Raw genomic sequence first — 26,858 nt, 5'->3', positions numbered from 1 at the left:
TCAGTCACAAGCATTCTTCTTAAAAGTGTGTTCACTTAATTAAGCAATATATATCTTTGACTAAATATGCTTATGATTGTACTACATGACATATATTACTGTATATGGACTGTATATACACCATAGATATTCACTCTGTATGTGTATGTATGATTATACATGTAAATAGTAAATCTACTACTCTGACTTCATGTTTATAAGCAAAAGTTACCCTAGAAATACCTTAATTTTCTATTCCTACTACTAAGGAGTACTATTTAGTAGAACACCTATTGTATCTTAGTAAAAATGCAATATAGCAGATGTTGCCAAGTATTTCATATGTTTCAGAATTACTGCTTTGTTTTGTTCAGGTGAAGTTTTTGTACTAAACGATGGTGGAGAAGTTGATCTAGACTTGGGAAACTATGAAAGATTCTTAGATATCAGCCTTTACAAGGATAATAACATCACTACTGGAAAGATCTACCAGCATGTCATCAATAAAGAAAGGCACGGAGATTACTTAGGAAAAACTGTTCAAGGTATGTTGTGTTAAAAAAAAGCAAATTATTTCACTTCTTTCCTGAGATAAAGTGTATGTACTTGTCCAATTCACTTTGTCAGTAGTCCATGGTGGTAAATTTGTAGAAACCCAGTCAATTCTAGTTTACTTAGTAAACTATATAAAAACTCAAGGCTTAGCACAAATTGTGAAATAGTTCACTTTCTTGTTAACAATGTGATATAACTTTCAAAGATTAAACATATTCTTTGAATATTGTAGACCGGAGTGTCAAACTGAAGGCCTGCAGGCCGAATCGGGCCCATGGGGTGCTTAGATCTGGCCCACAGCGCTGCCCTGGAAACAGCGAAGGACTGGCCCACAGTGCCTCTGCCATTGAAAATAGAGCTCAGGAGGGCTACACATAGCCTCCTGCAGCCTTCTGCCAGTGAAAACAGCCACATCCAGCCTGGCCACGCCCACCCTGGCCATGCCCACCTGGGCCCCTTAGGTCAAACACAACCCTGATGCAACCCTCAATGAAATGGAGTTTGACACCTCTGTTTTAGACCAGCGATCCCCAATCTTTTTGGTATCAGGGACCGGTTTTGTGGAAGACAGGTTTTCCACGGATGGGAGTGGGATGATTTTCGTTTCAATCATGCATGATGCAGTGACGTGCGGTCAGTGGAGGCAAGGGAGGCAGGGCCTCACCTCTCTTCATGGAATAATAGTATATAATATTATATACTATATATATATAATATTATATACATCCGTCCAGCCGTGCCCGGGAGCTGCGGAGGCAGAAATGTTGTCGGCGCTTCCGGATGACGAACCAGTCGCTTGCTTTCGTCATCGGGAGGCCGATAACATTTCTGCCTCTGCAGCTCCCGGGCGCGGATGGACGGAGGTAGCCAGAATGGCGCCGAGGCAGTCCGGTGGACGAGTGACCGAAGATCTCGCTCGCTCGTTCGCCCGCCGGACTGCTTCGGCGCCATTCTGGCTACCTCCGTCCATCCGCGCAAGGGAGCTGCGGAGGCAGAAATGTTGTCGGTGCCTCCGGATGACGAACCAGTCGCTTGCTTTCGTCATCGGGAGGCCGATAACATTTCTGCCTCCGCAGCTCCCGGGCGCGGATGGACGGAGGTAGCCAGAATGGCGCCGAGGCAGTCCGGTGGACGAGTGACCGAAGATCTCGCTGCCTCGCTCGCTCGTTCGCCCGCCGGACTGCTTCAGCGCCATTCTGGCTACCTCCGTCCATCCGCGCCCGGGAGCTGCGGAGGCAGAAATGTTATCGGCCTCCCGATGACGAAAGCAAGCGACTGGTTCGTCATCCGGAGGCGCCGACAACATTTCTGCCTCCGCAGCTCCCGGGCGCGGATGGACGGAGGTAGCCAGAATGGCGCCGAAGCAGTCCGGCGAGCGAGCGAGCGATGCAGCCTGATCTTCGGTCGCTTCCAGAGCCGGAGCGGGATGGAGCAGCCACCGCCTTGGAAGTGAGTCGCGCGGACGGAGCTTTGGGGCTGAGGAGAGAGGCAGGGACGGAGGGAGTGGGGGGAGAGGAGCCGCCCCCCTCACCCCCCAGGCAATGGGGAAAGCTTTCCCGAAATGGGGGGGGGTGTCACGGGAAATAAAAAGGGCGCGCGCTGGGGGGGGACGAAGGAGGCTTTGGCGTGCCTTAGAGGCGGGCGGGCAAGCAACGAAAGGGGCAGCGAGGCCGGGCGGTGGCTGCAGGCGGCAAGGCTTGAGCGGGGTGAAAGCGCAGCCCCTTTCGTTGCTTTCCCATTCACCCCGCTCAAACCTTGCCCGAGGGAGCTGGGGATCGGGCTTTGGGTTGGTGGGAGACCTTGAAGGAGTGGGGGGCGGAAGGGACTGGTGCCGGTGGAGGAAGCAATGCTACGCCGCGGTCCCCTTAATGTTCACTCAGGAAGGCGGAGAATGAGACCACGTGTGCTGCACACGTGGTCCCATTCCCCGCCTTCCTGATGACGTCACCAGCCTCCCCAGCCATAACCCTCACCGCACGTCACTGGCATGATGTGATTGAGTTTGATACCTGTGGTTTAAACGGATTAACCTATGTTAAAATACCATATTTTTCAGAGTATAAGACACACCTTTTTCCCCTCAAAAAAGAGGCTGAAAATCTGGGTGCATCTTATACACTGAATACAGCATTTTTTGCCTCCTGAAACCCTGCCCCGTTCACTAAAATGGCCGTGCATAGCTTGTAGGAGGCTTTCAGAGAGCTCCTGGGGGCTGGGGAGGGCAGAAATGAGCAAAAAGCGGGCCGTTTTTTGCTCAATTCCCCCCCCCCCAAATCCCCCAGGAGCACTCTATAAGCTTCCTAATGCCCTTTTTTGACAAAAAAATGGGCCTGTTTTAGAAAAAAATGGGCTGTTTTTTGCTTGGTTTTGCCCCCCCTGCCCCCAGGAGCACTCTACAAGCCTCCTAGGGGCTATTCATGCCCTTTTTTGGGAAAAGAAAACGGACCCGCTTTCGCGAAAAACAGGCCGTTTTTGGGAGGTTTGCAGAGTGCAAAAATCTTTTTTTTTAAATTGGCCTCTTCAAAACTTTTGTGCGTCTTATACTCCAAAAAATCCGATACTTAAACAAAATTGATAATAAGAGTATAGTTGGACTCAGATTGATCCCAGTAAGAAGAAAGTAATCATGCCATGCTAAAAAGGCTCTCTCTGAGAGCTAGATTTCAGTTCCTGGATATACCCAGAGAATACCCAATATTCTGTATTATTTGTCACTTGATAATGTTCCTAAGTTCCATATTCATATATTGTATACTGAAAGCCAGTGCAGATGAAAAAACAACATTCACTTCATTCTATCCTAATAACAAGTCTAACTGCCCAGAACTTCCTTAACTCCTTTCGAAGAAGTCCTGCACACAATACAATGCTTACTGGAATAGTATTCCAACACATAGCTAGTCATTGGCTAGAGAAATTATTGTCACTTACAGAATTGTATTCAGAATTGTATATATAGAATGAGCTCATTGTTTTCCCATGTATGTTTTCATTTCAATCCTTTTAAAGTATTTTAGGGAAGATACAAATTGACATCCTTGGTTATCTGATAGCATTTATGTTTGCACTGTTAAATGTTATGTTCAAGTATTCCTACTCAAGTTGCAGTTATTTCTATCATTCAATAGTAAATAAATTTTACTTTACAGGGGATTGGACTAGAAGACCTCCAAGATCCCTTCCAACTCTACTATTGTATTGTATTGTAAAAAATTTCTAAAGAATTCACATAGCAACTTTATTCTTACTAGTTCATTTGATCAGATTATTATAGAATCTTCTAAGATCTCAAGAAAAGATTGTGCTGTAGTTGTAAATGCAATTATAACTTTAATACTTGGAAAACTTCATGAAATAGTGTATAGCCAATTTTCTGTTGCATTAATATTTTATTTGGCTTGTAGTTGTACCTCATATTACTGATGCTGTTCAAGAATGGGTAATGAATCAGGCGAAAGTTCCTGTGGATGGTGATAAGAAAGAACCACAGATATGTGTAATTGAAGTGAGTATGAACTTTCTGTATATAGCTGTGAGCAAAGGCTTATTTATTATATTTATTCTTGATTATAATCCCAAGGGACTCTTGGTGGTTTATAGGAATACAATTCAAACATCCATGGTCAGCATTAAAGTAATAATACAAAAACTCTAAAAAGCATAGAAAATAACCTAAATCCTGCTATCAAGTCCTAAGCACTTTCCAGAAGAGCTCTATTTTCAGCTGCTTCCAGAAGACAATTAATGTAGGAACTAACCTTACCTCTAGCAGGAAGCTATTCCAGAAAGCAAGAACTGCTACTAAAATGGGTATAAAATCCTCTCACCTCAGGCTGGGGAGTAACTATGCCCCAACTGAAGCTGGGCATAGCCCTCATGACTGCAGCTTCCATCTGCTGTTTCAACAGGAACTGCAAATCCAGTGGAGTCCCCAAGTCATGAACTTGGTTCTTAATACTGTATGTGTCAGCCTTACCAGATAGATCAGACAGGGAACATGAAGGAAAGGGTAATCCAGTTTTATTGTAAAGCTATATGAAGAGAATCTTGCAGGTATGATGAAGGTATAAATCTTCCATTGTCCTAAAGGTGCTTTTTCCACAGGTAACTGGACTTTCTTGATTTTTTCTTTGTAAACATTTGTTTCTCATCCAAGAAGCTTTTCAATTCTAACTCTTGGAGCAATAAGAAGCTTCTTAGATGAGAAGCAAAATGTTTTCAAAGAAAAAAATAAGCAAGTCCAGTTGCTTTTGGAAAAAGACTTCATCGAAACGTCGTGAAGATACTTCCAATTCTACGCGGGAGAAAACCCGAACAACCAAAGACGTAGATAGATAGATAGATAGATAGATAGATAGATAGATAGATAGATAGATAGATAGATAGATGATAGATAGATAGATAGATGATAGATAGATAGATAGATAGATAGATGATAGATAGATAGATAGATAGATAGATATAGATATATAGATATATAGATATAGATATAGATATAGATATAGATGATATAGATATAGATATAGATATAGATATAGATATAGATATAGATATAGATATAGATATAGATATATTTGTTTTCGTAGATTTTCACGGGTGTAGGTATGCTGGTTTTGTTGTATTCGGGTCTTTTCCCGTGTAAGGTTGAGATTGTTCAAACTAATTAACTCCATATGTTATCTTTTAGTTGGGTGGAACTATTGGAGATATTGAGGGAATGCCCTTTGTAGAAGCTTTTCGACAGTTTCAATTTAAGGCCAAAAGAGAGAACTTTTGCAATATTCATGTCAGCTTAGTACCACAGGTAAGTATTTCTCATCATATGTTACTGCTTTACTCGTTTTAAATTTTATAAAATACTGAATTCAGAGATTTTTGAAGAAGTGAATGTAGCTACAATTGTATGTTCTTAGATATAGTCTTGTTATTGTTGTTCATTAATTGCCAACAAAACATTTTAGACTGAATGGTTCTAGGAAAGATTTGAGAGGCTCACATTGTATTTATTTCAACCAATGAATAAATATCTGAAGGCCTTTATGGAGTTTATATGGAACATTTAGTTAGATCAAACTCTAACCCTAATGGAGTATGTGTATTTTGCAAATTTGGGTTAGGCTTTTTTTGCCTTAATATGTTTTGCAAATGAAGCCTGTTTAGTTAATTTCTAACACAGTACATTGTGTGAATCCTCAAATGGGTCAATTCAGTGTCCAGGGAAATGTGTTGTTTAAATGCAAATCTTAACTTCAAAACTATTTTAAAATATCATTTAATTGAAAAAAAAATATTTAAGGATAATACCTTTAAAAGATATAGCTTGCTTTTGTGTTGCTGGAATCACTCATCCCCTGCCAGGGCTTCTTTTAGTGGCTGCGTCAGGTCCTTGGTCAATGTTGATGATGATGCTTCCTGCTGTCTCGTGAGTGCCGGTGCTGCTAATTGCTTGGAGAGAATGATGGAGTTGACAACTCCAGATACACCAGGACCCTCTTGTACAAATGTTCATAAAGGACCTCATTTACCAACTGCATGAACACTGCAGGGGCTCTTGTAGCCCAAATGGCATCACCCAGAATTGGTAACACCTGCCTTTCATGCTTTCTCACTCGGTAGGACACCCTCCTCAAGTTTAGCTTCATGAAAAATTTCCTCTTTGCAAGGTGGCCCAACGTCCTGCATTAAGGGAAGTGGATACATAATCTCCACACATATACAGTTTAGCCCTCTATAGTTTAAGGTTTAAGGTTTATTTAATCTATAGACTGCCCCCTCTCCCCGTAGGGACTCGGGGCGGTGTACAGACCATTCATAATCAAAACAACAGAAAATAACATAAGGCATAGAACAAAAAACAACACACACATACTGTCTGTATATAAAACCCCAAAACCAATTTAAATAATTAAAAACAATTTTAAAACCCATTTAAAACCCCAATATAAAATTTAAAAAGCCATCCAGGAAAGTTAGTAATAGATGTTAAATGCAGTTACGATTATAATTATAATTAGGCCAGACCAGCTACTCGAAACAGGTGGGTCTTGAGTTTCTTGCGGAAGGAGCGGAGATCAGAGGTGGTTCTAATATCGGGGGGGGGGGGAGGTCGTTCCAGAGGGTTGGGCCCATCACAGAGAAGGCCCTACTCCTAGGTACTCTTAGTTGATGCACAACCTAAGGAACCCATCTTTCTTCTCTTTGAACAGCACAGGGGCTGCCATTCTCAACTTTGCCAGTTGAATGAAGCCCCTGGCTAAGTTCTTATCTGTAAATGTGCAGAGCTCACACATCTCCCTGGGTGTCATAGAATATAGCTTTGATTTTGGCAGCTTAGCCCCAGGTACAATCTCAATCACACAATCTGTGGGACTGGGGTAGAAGATTCCCTCTTGCCAAAAATCTTGGCCAGGTCCCGATTTTCCTTGGGAATCTGGTTCTGAGCTATCACTCTCTTTTTAAGATATTGTCTGTTTCCATTTTCACTTTCTTAACTGCAGGCATGTAGCAGCTTCTTAGCACTTTCCCTAATTCCTGCTGGTTGGATGTTTTCCTTCACAGCCACCATTTGTTTCTTCCCAATCGACCTATGGGCTCCATTTTTTCCACCATGCCAGGCCGAGGATCATGGCCTCTGTCATCCCCAGGGCTACAATAAAATGAATAGTGTCTGGCTTTTAGCTTCATAGGCTCGGTTAGGCTGGTTGCTGTCATTCTGCCCATTATTCAACTGTCTAGCTGTTTTCTTAGCTCTCTTAGCTTCATTCTTAGCTTCTCTACTACTTGGGGGCTGACCAGATATCTGGTACACCCTGAGTCTAACAAGGCCATAAGTGTCTCCTTTATTCCCAAGGACGGCATTGAAATCTCTAGCAGTCAAAGGGATGATGGTGCCACTTACCATCAGGTCGTCTTTGCTGTCACTCTCAGAGAAGACTGATCTCATCTTGTCAGTGGCTGGAGTTTCCTCCCCCTCACTGGATGGAGGGGAGAACTCTATGACCTGCTGTCCTGCATGAATTTTCTCTTGGTTAAAGTGGAGTTTTTTTCTTCTTCGGTTGGCTCAGAGGAGAGGGACTGGTCATTGACTGAGGTTCAAAACATTCGGCAATTTAGTGTCCCTCCTTTCTGCAGAAAAGCAACCACCAAGGTTCTGGTGGGGTCTTCCTCCTCTGAATGGTGGTGCACTCTCTTTCTCTCCTGGGAGATGCTTGCTTCTTTGCTAGCTGGCAGGATCAAGTCTCATGCCCGGTGTGTTCATGGAATTCCATCAGGTCGATCTCCACCTTTTAGGCCATGCAGTCCTATGCTCGCAGTTGTGCGGCAGCTCCCTGGGCAGGTAATTCTGGTACAGCTTCTTGTTTAACCCCTCTCTGAAATGGTGGACCAACATGCATTCAGGCCAATCTCTTAGGAGTCTAGCCAAGTGGCAGAAGTCTTGGATGTACTTTGTCGCTGGTTGCTTCCCTTGCTTTACAGAATGGATATGGGCTTCCATGCATCAAACCACCATAGGGTCCTCAAACGCTCCATGTGGTACCAACTTGAGCCAAGAAATGGGCTAGGTGGCTTGGGTGCCCATTGAAATGAACCACCAAGGAGCGTGGCTGCCAATCCTCCTGTATCAGAACATATCTGGAAGGAGGAATGTCAGTTGCCATCACCTGTGCCAGGATCTAAGCTGTGAGCACTTATGCTAGGCTGCCGGTTTGTTCATTAGGTCGGTATTCACATCCAAGTCAGCTGGGTTCTGGCTTCTAGTAACCATTAGGACAGCCAGATTCTTAGCTGGGATGACTGGATGAACCACACTCAGTTTGGAGCTGTTGTACTGGGGAAGCCTGGACAAGGCATCAGCCATAAAGTTCTTCCCCCCTGGGATGTATTTCAGGGTAAAGTTGAAACAGTTGAAGTGTTGTGCACAATGCACTTGTTTAGGTGACAGTTTACATGGGGTTTCAATGCTTCTAAATTTTTATGATCAGTCCATACTAAGGGTGTTTCGCCCCCTCCAGGAAGAGTTGGCAGGTCATCAAAGCACATCTGACAGCAAAAGCTTCCTTTTCCCATATGGCCCATCTCCTCTCTGTCTCTGTAAGCTTATGTGAGGTGTAAGCGCATGGTTGCAATTTACCCTCAGCATTTGTTTGAAGTAATACTGCTCCCACTGCCATTCACTGGCATCAGCCTGTACCACAAATGGTGCATCCATATGAGGGTATTTCAAAACCAGTTCTGCTTGACACTCCATAGTTCAGTTTAGAAGCTTCCCCGGCTTCGGTTTGGTTTCTCCTTTAGATTTTAGAAGATTGGCAATGGGCAGAGTGATGCTAGCAAATGAGAGAATAAATTGATGTTTAAAATTTGCAAATCCCAGAAAACTTAGCAATTGCTTGTGGGTGCGAGGAGGTGCCCAATCAGTAACAGCCTGGACTTTTGCTGGGTCCATCTCGATGCCTTTGTGGGAGATACGGTATCCTAGGTAATCAATCTTCTCCTGATGAAATTCACGTTTAGATAATTTGACATAAAGTTCAGCGGCCCAGAGTTTCTTGAGGACTGAGCGCACCAACGTCACGTGTTCCTCACGTGTTTCCGTGTAGATAAGGATGTCATCGAGGTAGACTAACATGCCTTTGTACAGGTGCTCATGCAAAACTTCATTTATTAATTGCATGAAAATTGCTGGTGCCCCCTGCAGCCCAAACGGGAGTACTCTGAACTGGAAGTATCCCAAAGGGCAGTTGAAAGCAGTTTTCCACTCATCTCCCTCCTTGATTCTGACCCTGTAGTAGGCTTCTCTTAGGTCCAACTTCGTGAAAATCTTCCCCTTCCCCAAGTGGGCCAACATATCCTTCATGAGTGGCGGGGGTATACATTTTCAACGCAAATTCCATTAAGGTTTTGTAATTCACACATAAATGAAAGGAGCCATCTTTCTTTTCTCTGAACAATACAGGTGCGGCCACCCGTGACCTAGCTGGTTGTATGAAACCCCTTTTTAAATTTTTGTCAATAAACTTTTGCAATTCCTCCATTTCATGTGGGGTCATCGAGTAAATTTGGGATTTAGGGAGCTTTTCCCCTGGGATGATCTCAATGCTGCAATCAGTAGTGTGGGGGGGGGGGGGCAATTTGTCAGAAGCCCTTTCACTGAAAATTTCCTTGAGGCCCCAATATTCTTTGAGGTTTTTTTCTTCTCCTTTAATCTTTTCCTGCACTACGGCAGCTAGGTTCATTTCGGCATTGGTTATGTGGGACGTCCTCCCCTTTCCCTCAGGGGGGTTAGCGGAACGAATGAGCAACCACCCTCTCCTCCAGTTCACGTAAGGGTTCTATTTCCGTAGCCACGGTAATCCCAGTATGAGGGGCCGATCCATCTCAGGTGCCACGATGAAACTCAAGGTTTCTTGATGATCCCCCATCCACATTTCTATTGGTTCGGTTACAAAATGGGCAGGGACACCCCCAGCGATTGACCCATCCAACTGGCAAAAGACAATGGGTACTTTCAAAGTTCTCAGTCTTAAACCCATTTTCTCCACCACCTCTCGGCTGATTACACATCGGGTGCATCCAGAGTCTAAAAGGGCCAGCATCTTCCCCTGGCTCCAGTTGATGGCACTTTTAATTCTTCTGGGATGGTCATGGGGCTCGATCAGGGACTCACCGAATGATCATCATCTGAATCATTTTCACTTTCTCCCATGGAAGAGGAGGGTTCCTTCTCCTCCTGGCCTGGAGGAAGGACATCAGCACCTTCCACGCCTTCAAGGGCAGTTTCACAGCGTCTCCCTAGCTGCCAGCCAGGTTCCTCCACCAGCTGGGGTCAGTTGTGGGCCGTGCCTAGCATAGCAGCTGGGCTCCCAATGCCCCTCCTTTTCTGCTTTTGGTGCTTCCTCGGACCTCCCCCTCATATGCACAAACAGCTCACAGAACTCCTGTGTGTACCCAACCTCAGGCTTCCCCTCCTGGGTTAAAGGTATCATCCTTCTTTTCGCCTTTTGATTTTCAGGGGGTCATCAAAACGTTTCCTCAGGGCAATCATAAACTCCTTGTAATCCCTCAGCAGGGGGGAATCATCATTACGCAAGGGTATCATCCAGGCAGCCACTTTGCCGCCCAAAACCATAGTAACACTTCTCACTTTGGCAACTTCTGATGAGAAAACTTCCCCATACTGTTGCATGTAATCCCAAACTTGCAGTAAAAAACTCCCCAGTTCTTTGGGATCTCCTCTGTAGTTCACTACAAGTGGAGGAATCTGAGGCATTTGGTGCCTTTGGGGGCTTCCCCCCCTCCTTATGGGAGCTCGTACTGCTGCTGCTGTGGCTGGGGCCCCTCCCTCTTGCCCAGCTCTGGGAGCTGTTCCCAGGGACATTTCAGGGCTAACCAGGTCTTCTGCTCCCCCCCACCATCTGCTCGGCTAATCCACTCTCCCTTTCAGTGAGACTTACACGGATGTGCCATCGTTCCCAAGCCTCCTGAAGGTGTAAAGCATGGGTCATCATGAGATCCTCTCTTTCAGCTTTCTGCCAGGCATCCTCTGGTTTTCAGCTGGTTGTGACCCTTACCATCATCTTCTCCTGCTGGTTGCAGGGGTTTGATATTTGGGTGCTCCCCCCATGGAAGCTTTTAACTCCGGGATGGGTGCGAAGAGAGATCTTGCTTAATGTCAAGCAAGCCTCATTCAATATCCAAGAAAGGAAAACCTCAACTCCATTTTAATAGAGATGAAGAACTTTTACTAGATATGAAGTGAAAACAGCAAAAGGAAAGCAAGATCTGAGCCAGAAAGGCAGGAATGTATAAATATCAAACGTTTACCCAGCACCCTCCCTCCAGTTTCCCAACCCATTGTCCAATCTGCAACTCCCTAAGGTGTCATGTGGAGTGCATCTTCAAACAGCCTCATCAAGTTGGTATGCGAAACAGTTGGTCTTGACCAAGTCCAAACATCAGCCACCAGCATGCACAAAAGATGGTGAGAACAAGACTCCTCCAGTACAATATAATTCCCTTCCCCAATACTATGCACCCCCCCCCCCTTCCTATGGCAGCCGATAGCAAGCAAGTGTAGCAAGCAAAACAGAGGCTAACAGTATGTTAATATGGCAATTTAGACCATTCACATAACATTATGTGATTTGTATAATATTGCTGTGGTTAACATAAAATTAAGGTAGAATTAAGGTGATTTTAACTACACTACATTATCCAAACTACTTCAGATAGATTGGACTTGTCAGTCCTTTCAGGGGACAGAAATTGAGTCTGTTGCATCCCAATTCTACTTACTGGAGGGCTTATTAAATCAAGGTTTCACTGTAATTCTATTAAATCTTAATTATTCTTTTTCCTATGTAGGTATTGTGCATATATTACGCTGCTCTATTGCACCATGCCAGTCCTCTTTAAAAAATGAATGATTTCTAATTATATTTTTCAGCCTAATGCTACTGGTGAACAGAAAACAAAGCCTACTCAAAACAGTGTCCGTGCTTTAAGGGGACTTGGTCTTTCTCCTGATTTGGTAAGTTTAATACACTCTGCAATATTACATCTGAAAAAAGTACACATTTATATTGTTAGAATGGAAGTGGTTGGTATGTTTATAGTTTCATTAACTTGCAATATGTTTAGGATATTATTTTTTATTCAGTAGTCGAATCTGTGGGGATTTTCTGATTAAAATTATAAAAATGTATTTGGTCGGTTATCTGTTAATTATAGCAAAATAGGTTTACTTTGTTTTTATATTAGATAAAAACTGCCTGATTGAGTATTGATGGGCATAACATATTTGCTTGCAGTGTGGAATATTAGCTGAAATTTTAAACAGAAGTATATGCAGGTTTTCTGTCTGGTGTAATTGCATTGTATTTTTCGTTGCCCATTGTATACATATTTGTTAAGTGGTGAATAAGAAAATATAACTTTGACTGCTTTTTTGCAAAGATACTAGATATTACATGTTTAATTTTATTGTACTCTTAATAAGATTCTGGTGTCTAGTTTGGCTGAAAGAGATCCTACATCATTTACTTAAATTAGATAAACCTCCATAACTCAGATATCTCAGATTATTTAATTGGTGAGATTTGGAAATTCTATCACAAGTTGTTAGGGTAAGAGATTTATTTTTATTGAAGCTGAAACTTTGCTTTTTCTTCTTTTCCCTTAAAAATCTTTAAAAGCATTTTAAGCAAAAAAGAAAAAGAAAGAAAGAAAGAAGAAACTACTACTTCTTGGAAAGTGTTATTCCACTGTGTATTGCTAATTGTTTATATCTCCTTACAGATAGTCTGTAGAAGTACTAAACCTATAGAAATGGCTGTAAAAGAAAAGATTTCAATGTTTTGTCATGTAGAACCTGAGCAGGTTTGTAGCATACTTTTTAAAATAATAACAATAACAACAATAATAATCACATTATAGTGTTAATGTCACACTCTGAAATAATATTTTATTTTTGTTTCTAAAAAATTTCTTTTCTGTTCATATCAGAAAATATGTTGGATAGCAGAAGAAGACAAATAGCTATCTATTAGGGAATTCATGGGATAGTATCAAAACGAGGATGGCATGCTATTTTTTAAAAAATCCAACAGGCATCAGTGTTGCACTGAAAAGTCAGATTTTTTAAAAAACTTTTAAAAGTTGTCTGGCACTGAAGGGGAATAAAATGATTTCCTGGGTTTTATTTCAGAAGTTTGTTTGGAGACTAATTTAAAACTTATTCGACAGAAAATTATGTTTCCTTAATACAGTTAAACAGAGTTAACTGGGCAAATTATTTACTGGGGTAGAATCTTGCAATTTATAGCTGGTTTTTTTTTTAAAAAAAATTACTCTCAATGTATTAGAAGAACCATATGCTTTACAATTATAGAAATGGCTATATAATAGAGGTTTTTTTTAAAGACATTCATATTGGTGAGTTTAAATCTAAACTCATTCTGGAGCTTTAATTTGACTCCTGGTTTCTCCTTTTTCTCCAGTAAAAGTCTTAGTAAATAAAGGGGTATTTACACATACAGTAAGTTGATTAATGGATGATGATGATGATGATATGATAGTAACTGTGTATTCTTATCTTCATATTCTATATTCTATATTCTGCTGCTCAGATAATTTTTACTCTTAAATTTTATCCATGTTTCCTCAGATATCAGCCTTGTTAAGTTTATAAAGATCTATCTCAGCATGAATAGAAATAGGATTGAAGCCTTAGATAAAAATTTTAAACATGTTGGGTTGAGTCACCTAGCCAATCTAATCCAAGATTAGTTAATTTTTGGCTTTGTGGATAGTTCTAAACCACCATAACCATAATTCCCAATGAATTCATAATTCATTCCCGATTTTGGCGGAAATGGACCTGTTTTTTGCTAAAACAGGCCATGCGGAGCACTGCAGAGTGTTTCTGGGGCCAGGGAGGGTGAAAACATGATGCACGGAGGCCAAAAACTATTATTTTCTTGTTTTCCTCCTGTAAATTTAAGTGCATGAAAGCTACTATGCTCTACCTGTATTATGTGATCAGAAGAAAGACCAGAAGTACAATGGAGCAGTTGGCAATATTTGTAAGCCGTTGCTCAATTGCCTTCACATAGATGCATGGAAAAAAATATTTTCCTGAATGTTTTGTATTTATTTTAAACCTTTATTTTAAACTTATCTAAATAAGACTTCTGATGATATTTGCAATATTTAGCCAACCTCAGCTCATTCAGAACTTTAGATTCCCTGACATCATTTTTTTCAGTTCTAGGCCATCTGGATGTACCTTCCTTGTTTCAATCTCTTTTCCTATTTCCTATGTAAGCCTTTTTCTTCCTTTATATCTTTATTAAGATTTTGTATTTATAGTTTCATTGGGTTTTTTCTTCAGTCCTCTGTTTTTTTTTTCTTATTAAAATTATTTGCAATTGTTTTAGTATCTTCCTGTTTTCAAACCCATCTTAAATTTCCATCTATTTCTCCTATTGTGAAATTCTATTTATCATTGTTCTGAGATTATAAAGATCTCAAAATGCTTTGAGTACCAAATTCAACAAGTTTTAAAGCAGTAAAGTACCGAGGTACCACTATACTAGTGAATTGCCAAACAGAGTAACATCTCTTTATATTCTTGTAGTTGCATACCTTCTGCTCTTTAAAAAACTGCTATCCTGTTACAGTGTCTTTTTTCTTCTTCAGGGATTCAGGGTATGTTTCTTCTTTAAAGGTCTAATGGTTTTTCTGAGTTCCACCACCAGTGCAGAATATCATCTATGTTTTGCTTCTGATTGATGTCTCATGCATTGAGCTTAATTTTTTGCTCAATTTCCTTAAGGATACCTGCTTACTTGTCAGCTCTCATAGTACATTTTATTTGTTTGATATGATCATAAAAGATGGCAAAAATGACAAAAAACCAACAGCAGCAGTTCCAAGAATAACGTGTGGAGTTACTTCTGAGTAGTTAATTTATTGCTGTTCACCTACATACAGAATCCTGTCAGACTAAAGCAGTTTCCTGCATAATTATAAATATTTTCTGTGAACTGCTAGGGAGGGCCGTCTTTGCCCTCTTCCTGCCTACCAGACATTTCAAGCTCTGTTTCTTTTTCCTGTAGGAGGTAGTCCCTCTCTTCTGAAACTCCAACTACATCCCACCACAGTCGGGAAGCAAAAAGAAATGAATTCACAAACCACAATGGAGATTCACTCATCCTTTCTAAAAGCCTGTGGAAAGAGCTAGGCCTTCAACGCCCATAGAACATCAGCAAGATGGGGGGAGGGGGGTTAATGGGAGGGTATCTGAACCTGGAGGGGTGGACCTCATTCCAGAGAGCAAATGTTATTACAAAGAAGTCATGCTTCTGTGGTCCACATAGATAGCATTGTTTAATTGAAGGAACACAGAACACACTAAACAGATGAAACTGATCAGGCAGATACTATGGGAGATAGGAGGTCCCTAAAGCAACCAGGCACTACACCATAACATAGTTAATCCTTTTTGAAAAGACATGTGTAGAGCTAAAGGAAGTATTTATTCACACACACACACACACACACACACGTTTATTTAGTTTTTAATTTACACAATTAATAATTGAAATTCATATTTTCTAGGTAATATTCATCCATGACGTTTCTTCTACTTACCGAGTGCCAATCCTTTTGGAAGAACAAGGCATAATTAAATACTTTAAAGAGAGACTAAGCCTACCAATTGATGACCAACCAAGTCACCTTCTTTTCAAATGGAAAAAAATTGCAGATAGGTACATTTCTTTGTTTCTTGCCTTGATTTCTCCTTTTCCCTGCATTGTATTTGTACCTGAAAATCTTTTTGCAAAATTGAGCAAGTAAGATTTATCAGGTCCCAGGCTTTTAAGAGTGGTTTGTTTGTTTCAATTTTTTGTAAATAAGGTATAATATGGTAAGATGACATAATAAGAAAGTATTTGTAGTATCTTTTGATATTATATATTATGTTACAATTCTGATGGTGCCAAAATGCAAACTTTTTACCCAAGAGGTTTCCATTGAAAAATTCTGAATAGGAAAATATGAGGTAAAAGCACCAGTGCTGATTTTTACATTTTAGAACAAGGCAAAGGAGAGCCAATGTGGTCTAAAGATTGAGCTCTACAGGACCTACTAGGAGCAGGGAGAGTCAGATTTTAATCTTTTTAGGCATGAAAACTTTCTAGATAAAGTTGGGCCAGTGATTTTATCTCACCTGTACTGACTGAGCATTAGTTTCTGTGATAAGGTAGCTGAAAAATAACCCCCTCCCACGATGTTGCATCATGCACTGATAAGTTTCATTGTAAGAATGAGGCAAACTCAGTGCAAAAAGAATTGGAGATTGAAACTATGCAGTTGTAGCTCAAGATACTTCAACCTTCCCATCAGTTTCAATCCCATATATTTGTGCAGGGCTTTCATTCTCTAAGATGGTTTGAGTAAATTCAGAGGAAGAGGAAATTCAAATGGTGATACCACTGCAGCTACAAGTAGAATAAACTGGAAGGTTTTTGTGTTTTAAAAATATTTCAAGCTTTTATTATTTTGTCTTTCTTACTGAGTGAACCTTAATTATAATACAGCTGCTTCCAATCTGTTTTTGACACTTAAGAACATGGCTTCACCTGTTTACACACACACACACACACACACTATATCCCGTCCAAATTTATAATATTTTAATACCTGCTGAAATATTTGGAAATCTATATATTATTTGATTTTTATATTGCCAGGTATGAGAGGATGCTAAAGAGCTGTTCTGTTGCTCTAGTTGGGAAGTATACAAAACTGAGTGATTGCTACACCTCTGTTTTCAAGGCATTAGAGCATTCAGCTATAGCAATTAATCACAAACTTGATCTAATGGTGAGACTCAATTGATTTTTCCCTTTCATTGTTTCTTTGTATTTTGTAAACATCCTGTGGTGTTTCTAAGGTTTGTTTTTTCAGTGACATCTGCTCTTTAATATTTTTTGCTCTCTCTTGCACATTTTCTAAAGCAGTTTAAGTATGTGATTTTGTCCTGAGAGTTGTTATAATAATTTCCATAGTGAATTTCTGAAAGATAATAATAATAATAATAATAATAATAATAATAATAATAATAATAATAATAATAATAATAATAATAATAATAATAATAATAATTTTATTTGTTAGCCGCAACCCTCTCCCGAAGGACTCGGGGCGGCGTACAATCAAAACAAATAAAATACAGATAAAGACAAACATACAAGAACAAAGACATATACATGTGCATGGAGGTAAATATACATATACATGTGCATGGAGATAAAGAGAATCCCATGTTCCTGAGAAATGCATTATTTCTTGATTAATATTATTTTATTTATTCATTTATACATTGCCTATCTCACTAAAGTGACTGGTTGGTTTAACTGATATATTAATCCTACTCACAATTGTATGCATTGAGACAATGTTTTTGCATGCGGCTAAGCAGTGTCAGGTCCACCCTCTTTGGCTTGGCACCGCATTGGCATCCTGCCGTCAAAAGATTAGAGAGGACTGATGGAGGGAGAGAAATGGACAATAAAACTGCATGCATTTTTGTGTGGGAATTCAGGAGGGGAGAATGACAGTTGAAGAAAAGCAGATCAGTGTGGAACTAGTTTGTGCCAAGGCATCATCAAGGCCGTTTGCCCTGAAAGTTACCAGCCCAAACATCTCAGTTGCCAGCCTGAGTTACCAGCCCAAACACCTCAGCATTCCCAAAACATCCCGACAGCATTGCATCAGCTGGATTTGGACAGGTCATGGGGCGAGGGACAGGACTGAAGAAAATCATTTTGTGTTGATGCACTGGAAAATCAGATTCCACCTGACTTTACTGTAACCAGCATCTCTTAGTAAAAGTATCTTTCATTTCAACCAAATGAAGTCAAGGGTTTTTCTTTCCTAAGGGATCAGTGGGGCATTAGGCGGATTGTGGACATTACCTCTACCATAGGGACCCTGCACATGATGTTGGCTCAAGGGAGTGATCAGGAAGAGATCAAGTGCTAGAGGGAGGCTTTGTCCAGGCCTCCTCTGGACTGGATCTCTCCAAGTGGACGGGAGAAGCAGAAAACTGTGGACTGAGACCCAGGTCAACTCACCACCCCCCTTGCAGGGTTATTTCACATATTTGTGCGAAAAGACATTTTCATCTGTCACAGCAATTAAAACTGGGTACCAGTCTCAGCTTGAAATAAAAATGGCTCTCCATCTTGCAGTAACATAATTGGAGCCCAAAAGCCATAAACTTATTTCAAACTAAGGGGAAACAAATATCACACTAAAAATGTGTAATAATTAAATGGGCTTCAATTATTTTGTAATAATTAAACTAACTGTAATAATTAACAATTATTCCAGTTACAATTAAACAACCTTTAAAGATTTTGTTATGATTAAATAAGCATTTATGATTTTGTTATAATTAAAAAAGTGTTCATAATTGTGTTTTATTAAATAGGTGTATTTCATATTAATTAAATGGAAATTATCTGATCATTATTTTAGAAATGTATTTATCTTTTAAAAAAAATATATTAGTGGTCCACGGGATTTAAAATTATGAATTAGTGGTCTGTGAGGTCCAAAAGATTGGCAACCCCTGACCTAGATGATATACAGATCTATACTGAAACCATGGCAGAGCATGTGAAGTTGGTTAAAGCAGTACTGGAAAAACTTAAGGTCGCCCAGCTTTACGTGAAGCTCTCTCACAAAGTCAGAGCTGCTATTTCAATGATAATTGAATGAACATATATTTTAATATATACATTGATTGTAAGAAAGACACAGGCAGCCTTGGCCAATCCTCCAACCTCTATATTTCCAGCAAATGTTGCCATTGGCTGGCATATAGCATTGGTTCTGTTGAAACATGTGATCTGTAGTTTGTGTGAATAATATCAATTAGAAAATGCAACAGCAATAGCATTTAGACTTGCATACCACTCCACAGTGCTTTATAAGTCTCCCTAAGCGGTTTACAGAGTCAGCATATTTCCCCCAACAATCTGAGTCCTCATTTTACCGACCTTGAAAGGATGGAAGGCTGAGTCAACCTTGAGCCACTCATAATTGAACTCCTGGAGTGAGCAGTGAGTTAGCCTGCAATACTGCATTCTAACCACTGTGCCACCGTGGCTGTTGTATGCAGCTCATAGTTCTCCTGATTTGAAATAAAGATCCTGATGCTGATGTGTGAATTACTGGAACTTTCAAAGTACAGAAGGGCTGTTATTATTTATGAATGATTTTCAAAATGATTGTAGGTTTAGAAGGACAAAATTTGTAATGTATCATTGCTGTGAAGTTAAACATTTTCATTTTATCTGCTGGAAATAAATATCCTATTAAAATATTTAAACATTGTATTGAAGATTCCTAGAAACTAGCATCTTTATTTAATTACCTTAAATACCTTTCTTTGATCCAACTGATTTGTTTAATATAGAAATTATATCCCTAAAAGGAAATTAGAAGTCCATTTTATATCTTGAATTGCATTATATTATGAAAAGCGTGGCCCCAGTAATAATAACTGTTGAATTATTAAGTTTAAACATATTTTGTTTCTTTACACAGTCTTTTATTTTTTTAATCTGCTGTGCACTTGGCAAGATAAATGGCAGCTCATTCATTTGAAATAACCCTTTCCTTATAAATTTGAAAAACACACTGAAGCCCATATTTTATTCAATCTGTTCTGCACTATGTAAATGTCTCTAAATTATGTAAAATTTACATAATTCAATAAATCCCTAATACTTAGAGTACTATCACTATCAGTGCTAGAGTAGAAGCTTTGCAGATTCAAAACTTTATTAATTATAAACTGTTAAGATTTTTACTTTGGGTAGATTTCCACGGTATTTAATGTATGTGTATATATACATATATCTAAAGTATGCCCTGCCTTTTTATTCAACTAGTATATAGATTCAGCAGACCTTGAACCTGCTATGGAGGCTGAGAATCCAGTGAGATTCCATCAGGCCTGGCAGAAGCTATGTAAAGCAGAGTAAGCAAGTACCTTTTTCTTCAGCTTCCACTCCGATTTACCTGGTTGTTTTTTGTTTTTTTGTTTTATAAATAAATGCATTTTAATTTTATTTAAAACCAAAACTTGAACATTTGATATATCATTGTGTAGAGCATACATGGACCCAACTCTTGCTATGCATTTCTGGAAGTCTCAGCCTTATTTTTGCTGAAGTATTTCTACTGGGGGGTTTGAGTTATTTAGTTTTTGCTAATGTCCTAAACTATGAATTGAAGTAAGGTATAATAAAAAGCAAATCTTTATGTTCATTGGTAATATTATTATGTGAAAAAGAAACAGGTTTGTGCAATGCAGACATAGTTTTTTTTAAAAATTGCCCTTAGACGGAGGTCACACCTTAAGTATCATAATGGTATGTTTGAAATAACGTACGCTGATAAAATGTTAAGTACATACACCAACAGATGAAAAACTCAGATAAAAGGTCTTTTATGTTCTACCTATCAGTAAAAGTATGACACAGATACACATACATCTCAAGTTTAAATTATTTGACTTGTGCATTATGCTTGAATTTTGTATTGTGTATTATTTCAGTTGCATATTAGTACCTGGAGGTTTCGGCCATAGGGGAACTGAAGGAAAACTTCAAGCCATTTCGTGGGCAAGAAAGAAGAAAAAGCCTTTTCTTGGTAAGAATGTACACAGGGAGAAGTGATTTTAATTTTGCATAATTGATAACATTGGTTCAAAGAAGATTTCCCAGGCTTATGAATCTCCAATTTGAAAGCAGAAATGCCAGTTCAGAAGCTTGTGAGCTCTTAGGGAACTTCATGCAGCAGCTCTCTCAGAAAGGTCCTGGGAGCTGTGGAAATTGAACTGGCTTCTACTTCAGTGGAAAGATTACATAAGCAGTTTTACAGCTTGTCCTCTGTTGCCTTAAAACAAGGTTTCTAACTTTTTCCTCTGCTGCTTGGTGATAAGGTGGTATTGTACTTTGCCACCTCTTCCTGATGTGCACAGCCTCATTGAGGAGCTGCTATGCCATTTCCACAATGAAGGTTTTTTCCCCCCTTAAATGACAGGGAGGAAAAGACAAAAACAGACACAAAGCCTTGGTTGGCTTCAGGGTGGCCTCATATTGGCCTTCTGTTGACTCTAGAAAGCAATAGGGTGCAAAGAACAACTTCCAATCAGGTCTTACTTTCGGACAATTACCAGTCAGGGAGCAACAAAGCTCTTTTTATCCCCTTTTTCCAAAAAAGGAAATAAAATACACCCCCCCCCCGATGTTTCAGTTTATGGATTTGTCTGGAAATTTGCAAAAACCATTGCAGTTTGCTATAATAGGTGAGTACAGGTAGTCCTTGACTTAGGATCACAATTGAACCTAAAATCTATGTTGTTAAGTGAGACATTTATTAAGTGAGCTTTGCCATTTTATGAACTTTTTTGTCACAGTTGTTAAGTGAATCATTGCAGTTGATAAGTTAGTTACCTGGTTGTTATAGTGAATTTGGCTTCCCCATTGACTTTCTTGTCAGACGGTCATAGAAGGTGATTACATGACAACAAGACAGTGCAAGTGTCATAAGTATGAACCAGTTGCCAAACAACTAAATTTTGATCAAGTGACTAGGGGGTTGCTGCAATAGTTGTAAGTGTGAAAAAATGGTTATAAATAACTTTAATGCTGTTGTAACTTTGAATGGTCACTAAAAGTTGTAAGTCAAGAACTACCTGTATTCAAGGAAAATTTGTCGATCACTTCCGGTCACTGAAGGCGACGGACGTTGTTGTCCACTGTTCGTGCCTCTGGTAGGCTCTTTTTAGGTTTGCTGGACCCCCCCCCCCCGGATTCGGCAGCAGCCGGCGGGGGAGTTTTCAGCCTCGCCTCAGGAGCCGGGGAGCGGAGGGGGGGCATGGAGCAGCATCTGGCTGCCTGCCCTTTTGCTGAATGGGCTCCGGGAGGAAGGAGTTAACTTAGGAGGAGCGGCTGGAATGCTGGTGGGGGTAGATCCGTCCTAATCTCCTTAATTATCGTTAATGGATAAGCAGCAGACTATTGTAAGTTCGTGTTCAATCTATTTGAAGCTGGAAGATTAGATGGGGTTTTTTTCTTTTTCTCTACCCCCTCGGATAAAGCGGCATTTGAATTATCTCTCTCTACATCGGAATGGAGAGAGAATGAAGGCTGACTTGTCACCTGTATTAACTATGTGAGAAAGATTCATATCACAACCGCAAGAGGTGATTGCTGAGCTGTTTTCTTAAAGTGAAAAAAAAAACTTTATGGAAACCTTCGTTCTTCTCCCTGTGAAAGGAGGAGCCAAGATGGCTCCCCTCCATCTTCGTCTTTGTACTTACAAATGAAGTCTGCCTTTTGAAACTACTGTTGAAAAAATCGCTGGCATTGTATTATTACCCTCCCCCCTGAAGGACCCCTGGACCTCTCCTGTTAAATGGTCTTCCTAGATATTGACTATTTGATTTTCCCCTTTCTGGTATGCCTCTGTGCCTTGGAACTGTGATGCAGAACTAACTTTTCACTTTCGGATTTGCCTGCCTCCTTGGATCGGCACAGCTGCGCACTCCACTGACGCCATTTCTTTTGTAAAAGATTTATACCATCTCTGAACTCAGAAAAATGGGGCCCAAAAAACCACCAACAGTCAAGTCATTCTCGGCTCCCATATCTGCCACCTCCAGCCCAAGTATGCATCAGACAAAAATTACTTCATTGTTACAACAAGAAGGGGCTGGAGAGAGCTCAAAAGACTTATCCATTACCCAAATGTTTCAGGAAATTATGAGGGGTCAAAATGAGTTGAAAAAGGAGGTGTCAGATCTCAAAGAAGAACTCAGAGGTGTACAACACCATATATAAGAAAACAAACAAAGAATTAAGGTGTTGGAGGAGGGGGCGGCTGAGCTGGGGGAGGAGGTTAAGGCAGTCTGGAAGGGGAATTTAGAATTGGAAAATTTTATGGCAAAAATAGAACTTGAAAGAATGTCCTTTTTTCTCAGATTCCAGAACCTACCAGAGACAGAAAATGAAGACCTTAAGGAAATTATGAGTACAATTTTAGCAGAATATATTAAGAGAGACAAAGAACAGTTGTGGTGGGATATGGATCTGGTTTACAGGATTAATTCAGCATATGCTAGAATACATAATGTTCCTAGGGAGGTACATGTTAAATTTCTTAGGACCACGAGGGATGTGGTGCTAGGGGCTCAAACGGCGGGACCACTAAAATATAAAGACAAAGAAATTACCATTCTTAAGCAAATTCTGAAAAAAAATAGAGAGAAAAGGAGGAAGTACTCCTCCTTATCAAAGAAATTATATAATAAAGGAGTTTGGTTTAGATGGTTATTGCCAGAGGGAATGCTGATCTTTTGGGAGGGAAACAGAGTTAGAATTAATACAGTGGGGGATGGCAGAAGCCTTCATTAAAAAACACAGTTCTCTACTTGAGGATGAAAATATGGGAGGTAGTGAAAAAGGTAGTAATGTACAAGATATGAAGGAGGGAGGGGATGTGGCTCCATCTGGGGACAGGGAGGAGGGAGCAATATCAAAAAGGCTCAGGTCACAAAAATAAATGCATTTGAAATATTATTGTAATTGTTGATATACTAGAAAGTGACAAAAAAAGACGATTGAACACATGGTTGATATAATGTAGAACAAGATTCTGGTTTTGCTTATCTTTTATATGTTGTCTTTAACATTGTAAAAATTGTGAGATTTGGAGGGATTTCTACCACTAGCATGGGAGCTGCCAAAATTTTCTATGTACACTTTTACCTTTCCCCATAAATGTTTAAAAACCAATAAAATTCTTCAAAAAAAGAAAAGAAAAGAAAATTTGTCTAGCTCTTATTCCCAGCCCCTAGTTACTTTCTAATAATAACATTCAGGGGCCAATATGTTGATTAATCTTGTGCCTAAGATGAAGAAAGGATCAAATATTAGAGCAATATAAATGAAGAAGAAAGGATGATGTTTAGAATTCAAAGTGATAAATACAGGTAGTCCTTAACTTACAACCACAATTGGGTACAGAAATCTAGCTATAAGTCATTGCAGTTTTAAGTCAAGGCTCTCTGTGATACACCCACATTCTTTACATCTTTTGTGGTGGTTGTCAAGAGAATCACTGTGTTCATTAGGCAAAGCCATTCTTCTGTATGGGTGGTTTTTGCTGGAAATTAGCAAAAAGCACTGGAAACCAGCAAAAAATGCAGATCATGATCACATCACTGCAGAATGTTGCAATTAATTATAAAAGTGATTGGTTGCTGAGCACGTGTCATAATGTTGTATGACCACAGGGGACAGTACAACAATTTATAATGTATGTTTGTGTGTGCGCACATGCTCCCTACACGCCATAAAGCACCCGATCCATCCATTTCTGGATGTGAATGGTGGTTAGGCAACAGGTTGTGAAGTTGAGGACAACCTTTGTCACATTTTCTTTTTAAAGCTATGCTCCACTTTTTTGCTTTTGGGATCACAAAGCAACTACATATGTTCTGTTTCTTGGCTGGAAAATATATATGCATATGTGGAATTGTATCATTTACCATTTCTTGTTACTTATAGGAATTTGTCTGGGAATGCAGCTGGCAGTAGTGGAATTTGCAAGGAACTCTCTAAACTGGCAAGGTATGTGCTTAATGCTATTTTACATATAATTATTAGTGTGTAAGCCCCACACAACTTAGTAAAAATCTAGTAACTATAAGTTCCACTTATAGAAGGAGATAGTTCTTAGTTGCATTCACTAATTAATCAGACTGAGAGAATAAAGCAAGATAATTTTATTTAGTAGAATTGTTGTATAAGAAATTCCCTCCCTAGGAAAAGCATGTCAGGAGGAATCCAGAAAAATATTCAACATTGCGGTTTTTTAATAGACTTATCTCATTATTTGTCAATAATATGTTACTTATACCATGTTTCCCCAAAAATAAGACCCGGTCTTATTTTCTTTTCGGCCCCAAAATAAGCACCAGATCTTATTTTGGTGGGATGTCTTATCCGTTTACCTTATGACCACTGCAGCCACACACCTCCCATAGCCTGACACCTGTTATGCCACTGCCAGACTTCTTCTGTGCCTCTCATTTGCAGCCAGATGCCACGTGGCTTGTCGCACTTGTGCCACCGCTCGTGACAAGAGACTGTGTGGTTTGTTGTGCTGTTGAATGCACGAGCAGCAGCTAGCGCAATGAGACCACAAACGGCGACACCAGCGTGATGCGCCACATGGCATCTGGCCAAAAGCGGCCACAAGCGGCTGCAGAAGAAGTTGGGCAGCGGCGCAGCAAGTGTCAGGGTGTGGGAGGCCACTGCAGTGGTCCTAAGGTATGCCGGGTGCAGGGCACATGAGGCAGCTCCACCCCTGTCCTAAGTTTGATTTTTACACCTGTGCCTCGCCCCACCTCATATAACCAGACAGTGGGCAGGGCTTAATAAGGGCTGATTTTGGGGATAGGGCTTATATTAGGTGCAGGCGTGAAAATTGGGCAAGGGCTTGTTTTGGGGGTAAGTCGTATTTTCGGGAAAATATGGTATATGTTTATTTATTTGATTCAATTTTAGTGCTGCATAACTTCCAACCTGACTATGAGCATAGTCAGAACATGCTCATTTTAGTGGTTTACTTCATATTGTTTAATTGAAGAATATATTATGTATAATATTAAAAAGCCAACGAGAAGAGCATTTTAATCATCACAACCCATAGAGTTTACATCAGTTTTTTTAATTAATTGTTTTTCTACAGATGCAAATTCAACAGAATTTGACCCCAATACAAAGAATCCTGTTGTAAGTATTGATTCTTCTTTCTTTTTAAACAGATAATGGACTCTGTCCAGATTTTCTCATTCTTGATTAGACTTGTTGAATCACTTAATCAAGACAGACAAGCATTACTAATTCCAAGGAATCTGTTGCAAGCATGTTTCTGAATTAGTCACTTTTTGTGCATAGATCTTGCAATGAATTTTATGACCAGTCCAAATGGCCTGATTTTCCAGTTGTACTCATAGTGCTTTCTTTCCAGTTCTTGTTTTATTCTTCTTACTACAAATTAAATAAAACTAATGTATGGACAAATCCATTTAAAATCTGTTGAAGAATAATAAATAAATACAGACCACCCATAATTTCATTTTTATATAAACATCATTTAAAGCAGACATTTATACCAGACCAATTGCTTTAGAAATGACAAACAACTATGAATGGATGCTTCTCTCAACTCTCTAAGGTGACACATAACTGTAGAATATGCTCGACTTTTGCTAGCACTGTTAGCTCAAAAAATAATGGTTTGAATGCAGTAGGTGCCAAAGTTAAGACAAAGAGTTCTGCTACTAAGTGTAGTACTTCTGTAAGAAATTGGATACATAAAATTATTTAATCCAGCAGTTATTAGACAGTAATCTAATATATTGTGTTGCATAATGTTTGAGGTAAGCGATAAAATAATTGCTCAGTAAATCAAGACTAATAAAGAAAGTTCAACATTGCATGTTTTACAATGAACACATACTGTGTTATTAATCAGTACAGAACAGGGCTGTGTGTATTGGGTTGGAATGTAAAATTATCAATGACTACTGTGTTTCCCCGAAAATAAGACAGGGTCTTATTTTCTTTTGACCCTCAAAATAAGCTCTTGGACTTATTTTCAGGGAGGCTTTATTATTTTTGAGTTGCAGGAGGCAGCGAGCGTGATCACCTCATGGCTGGTGCTGTGTT

General features: G+C 39.8%; 1 protein-coding gene across 4 annotated transcripts in view; it reads left to right on the top strand.

Moving 5' to 3' along the window:
- The window catches only part of CTPS2 (CTP synthase 2), a 104,409-nt gene that overhangs the window by 29,855 nt on the left and 47,696 nt on the right, over nt 1–26,858 (top strand). For all 4 annotated transcript variants that reach the window (XM_081948752.1, XM_081948754.1, XM_081948753.1 and 1 more), the window contains exons 3-13: nt 354–524; nt 3,939–4,039; nt 5,222–5,338; nt 11,981–12,064; nt 12,832–12,912; nt 15,655–15,806; nt 16,791–16,923; nt 20,004–20,092; nt 20,672–20,766; nt 24,690–24,752; nt 25,876–25,919. In XM_081948752.1, the coding sequence (XP_081804878.1) occupies nt 354–524; nt 3,939–4,039; nt 5,222–5,338; nt 11,981–12,064; nt 12,832–12,912; nt 15,655–15,806; nt 16,791–16,923; nt 20,004–20,092; nt 20,672–20,766; nt 24,690–24,752; nt 25,876–25,919 (1,130 nt within the window). The remainder of the gene's footprint in view (nt 1–353; nt 525–3,938; nt 4,040–5,221; nt 5,339–11,980; nt 12,065–12,831; nt 12,913–15,654; nt 15,807–16,790; nt 16,924–20,003; nt 20,093–20,671; nt 20,767–24,689; nt 24,753–25,875; nt 25,920–26,858) is intronic.

Source organism: Natrix helvetica (assembly GCF_964273705.1).
Source record: "Natrix helvetica genome assembly, chromosome: 3".
Taxonomy (NCBI): domain Eukaryota; kingdom Metazoa; phylum Chordata; class Lepidosauria; order Squamata; family Natricidae; genus Natrix; species Natrix helvetica.
This window is presented reverse-complemented; position numbering and strand designations above follow the sequence as displayed.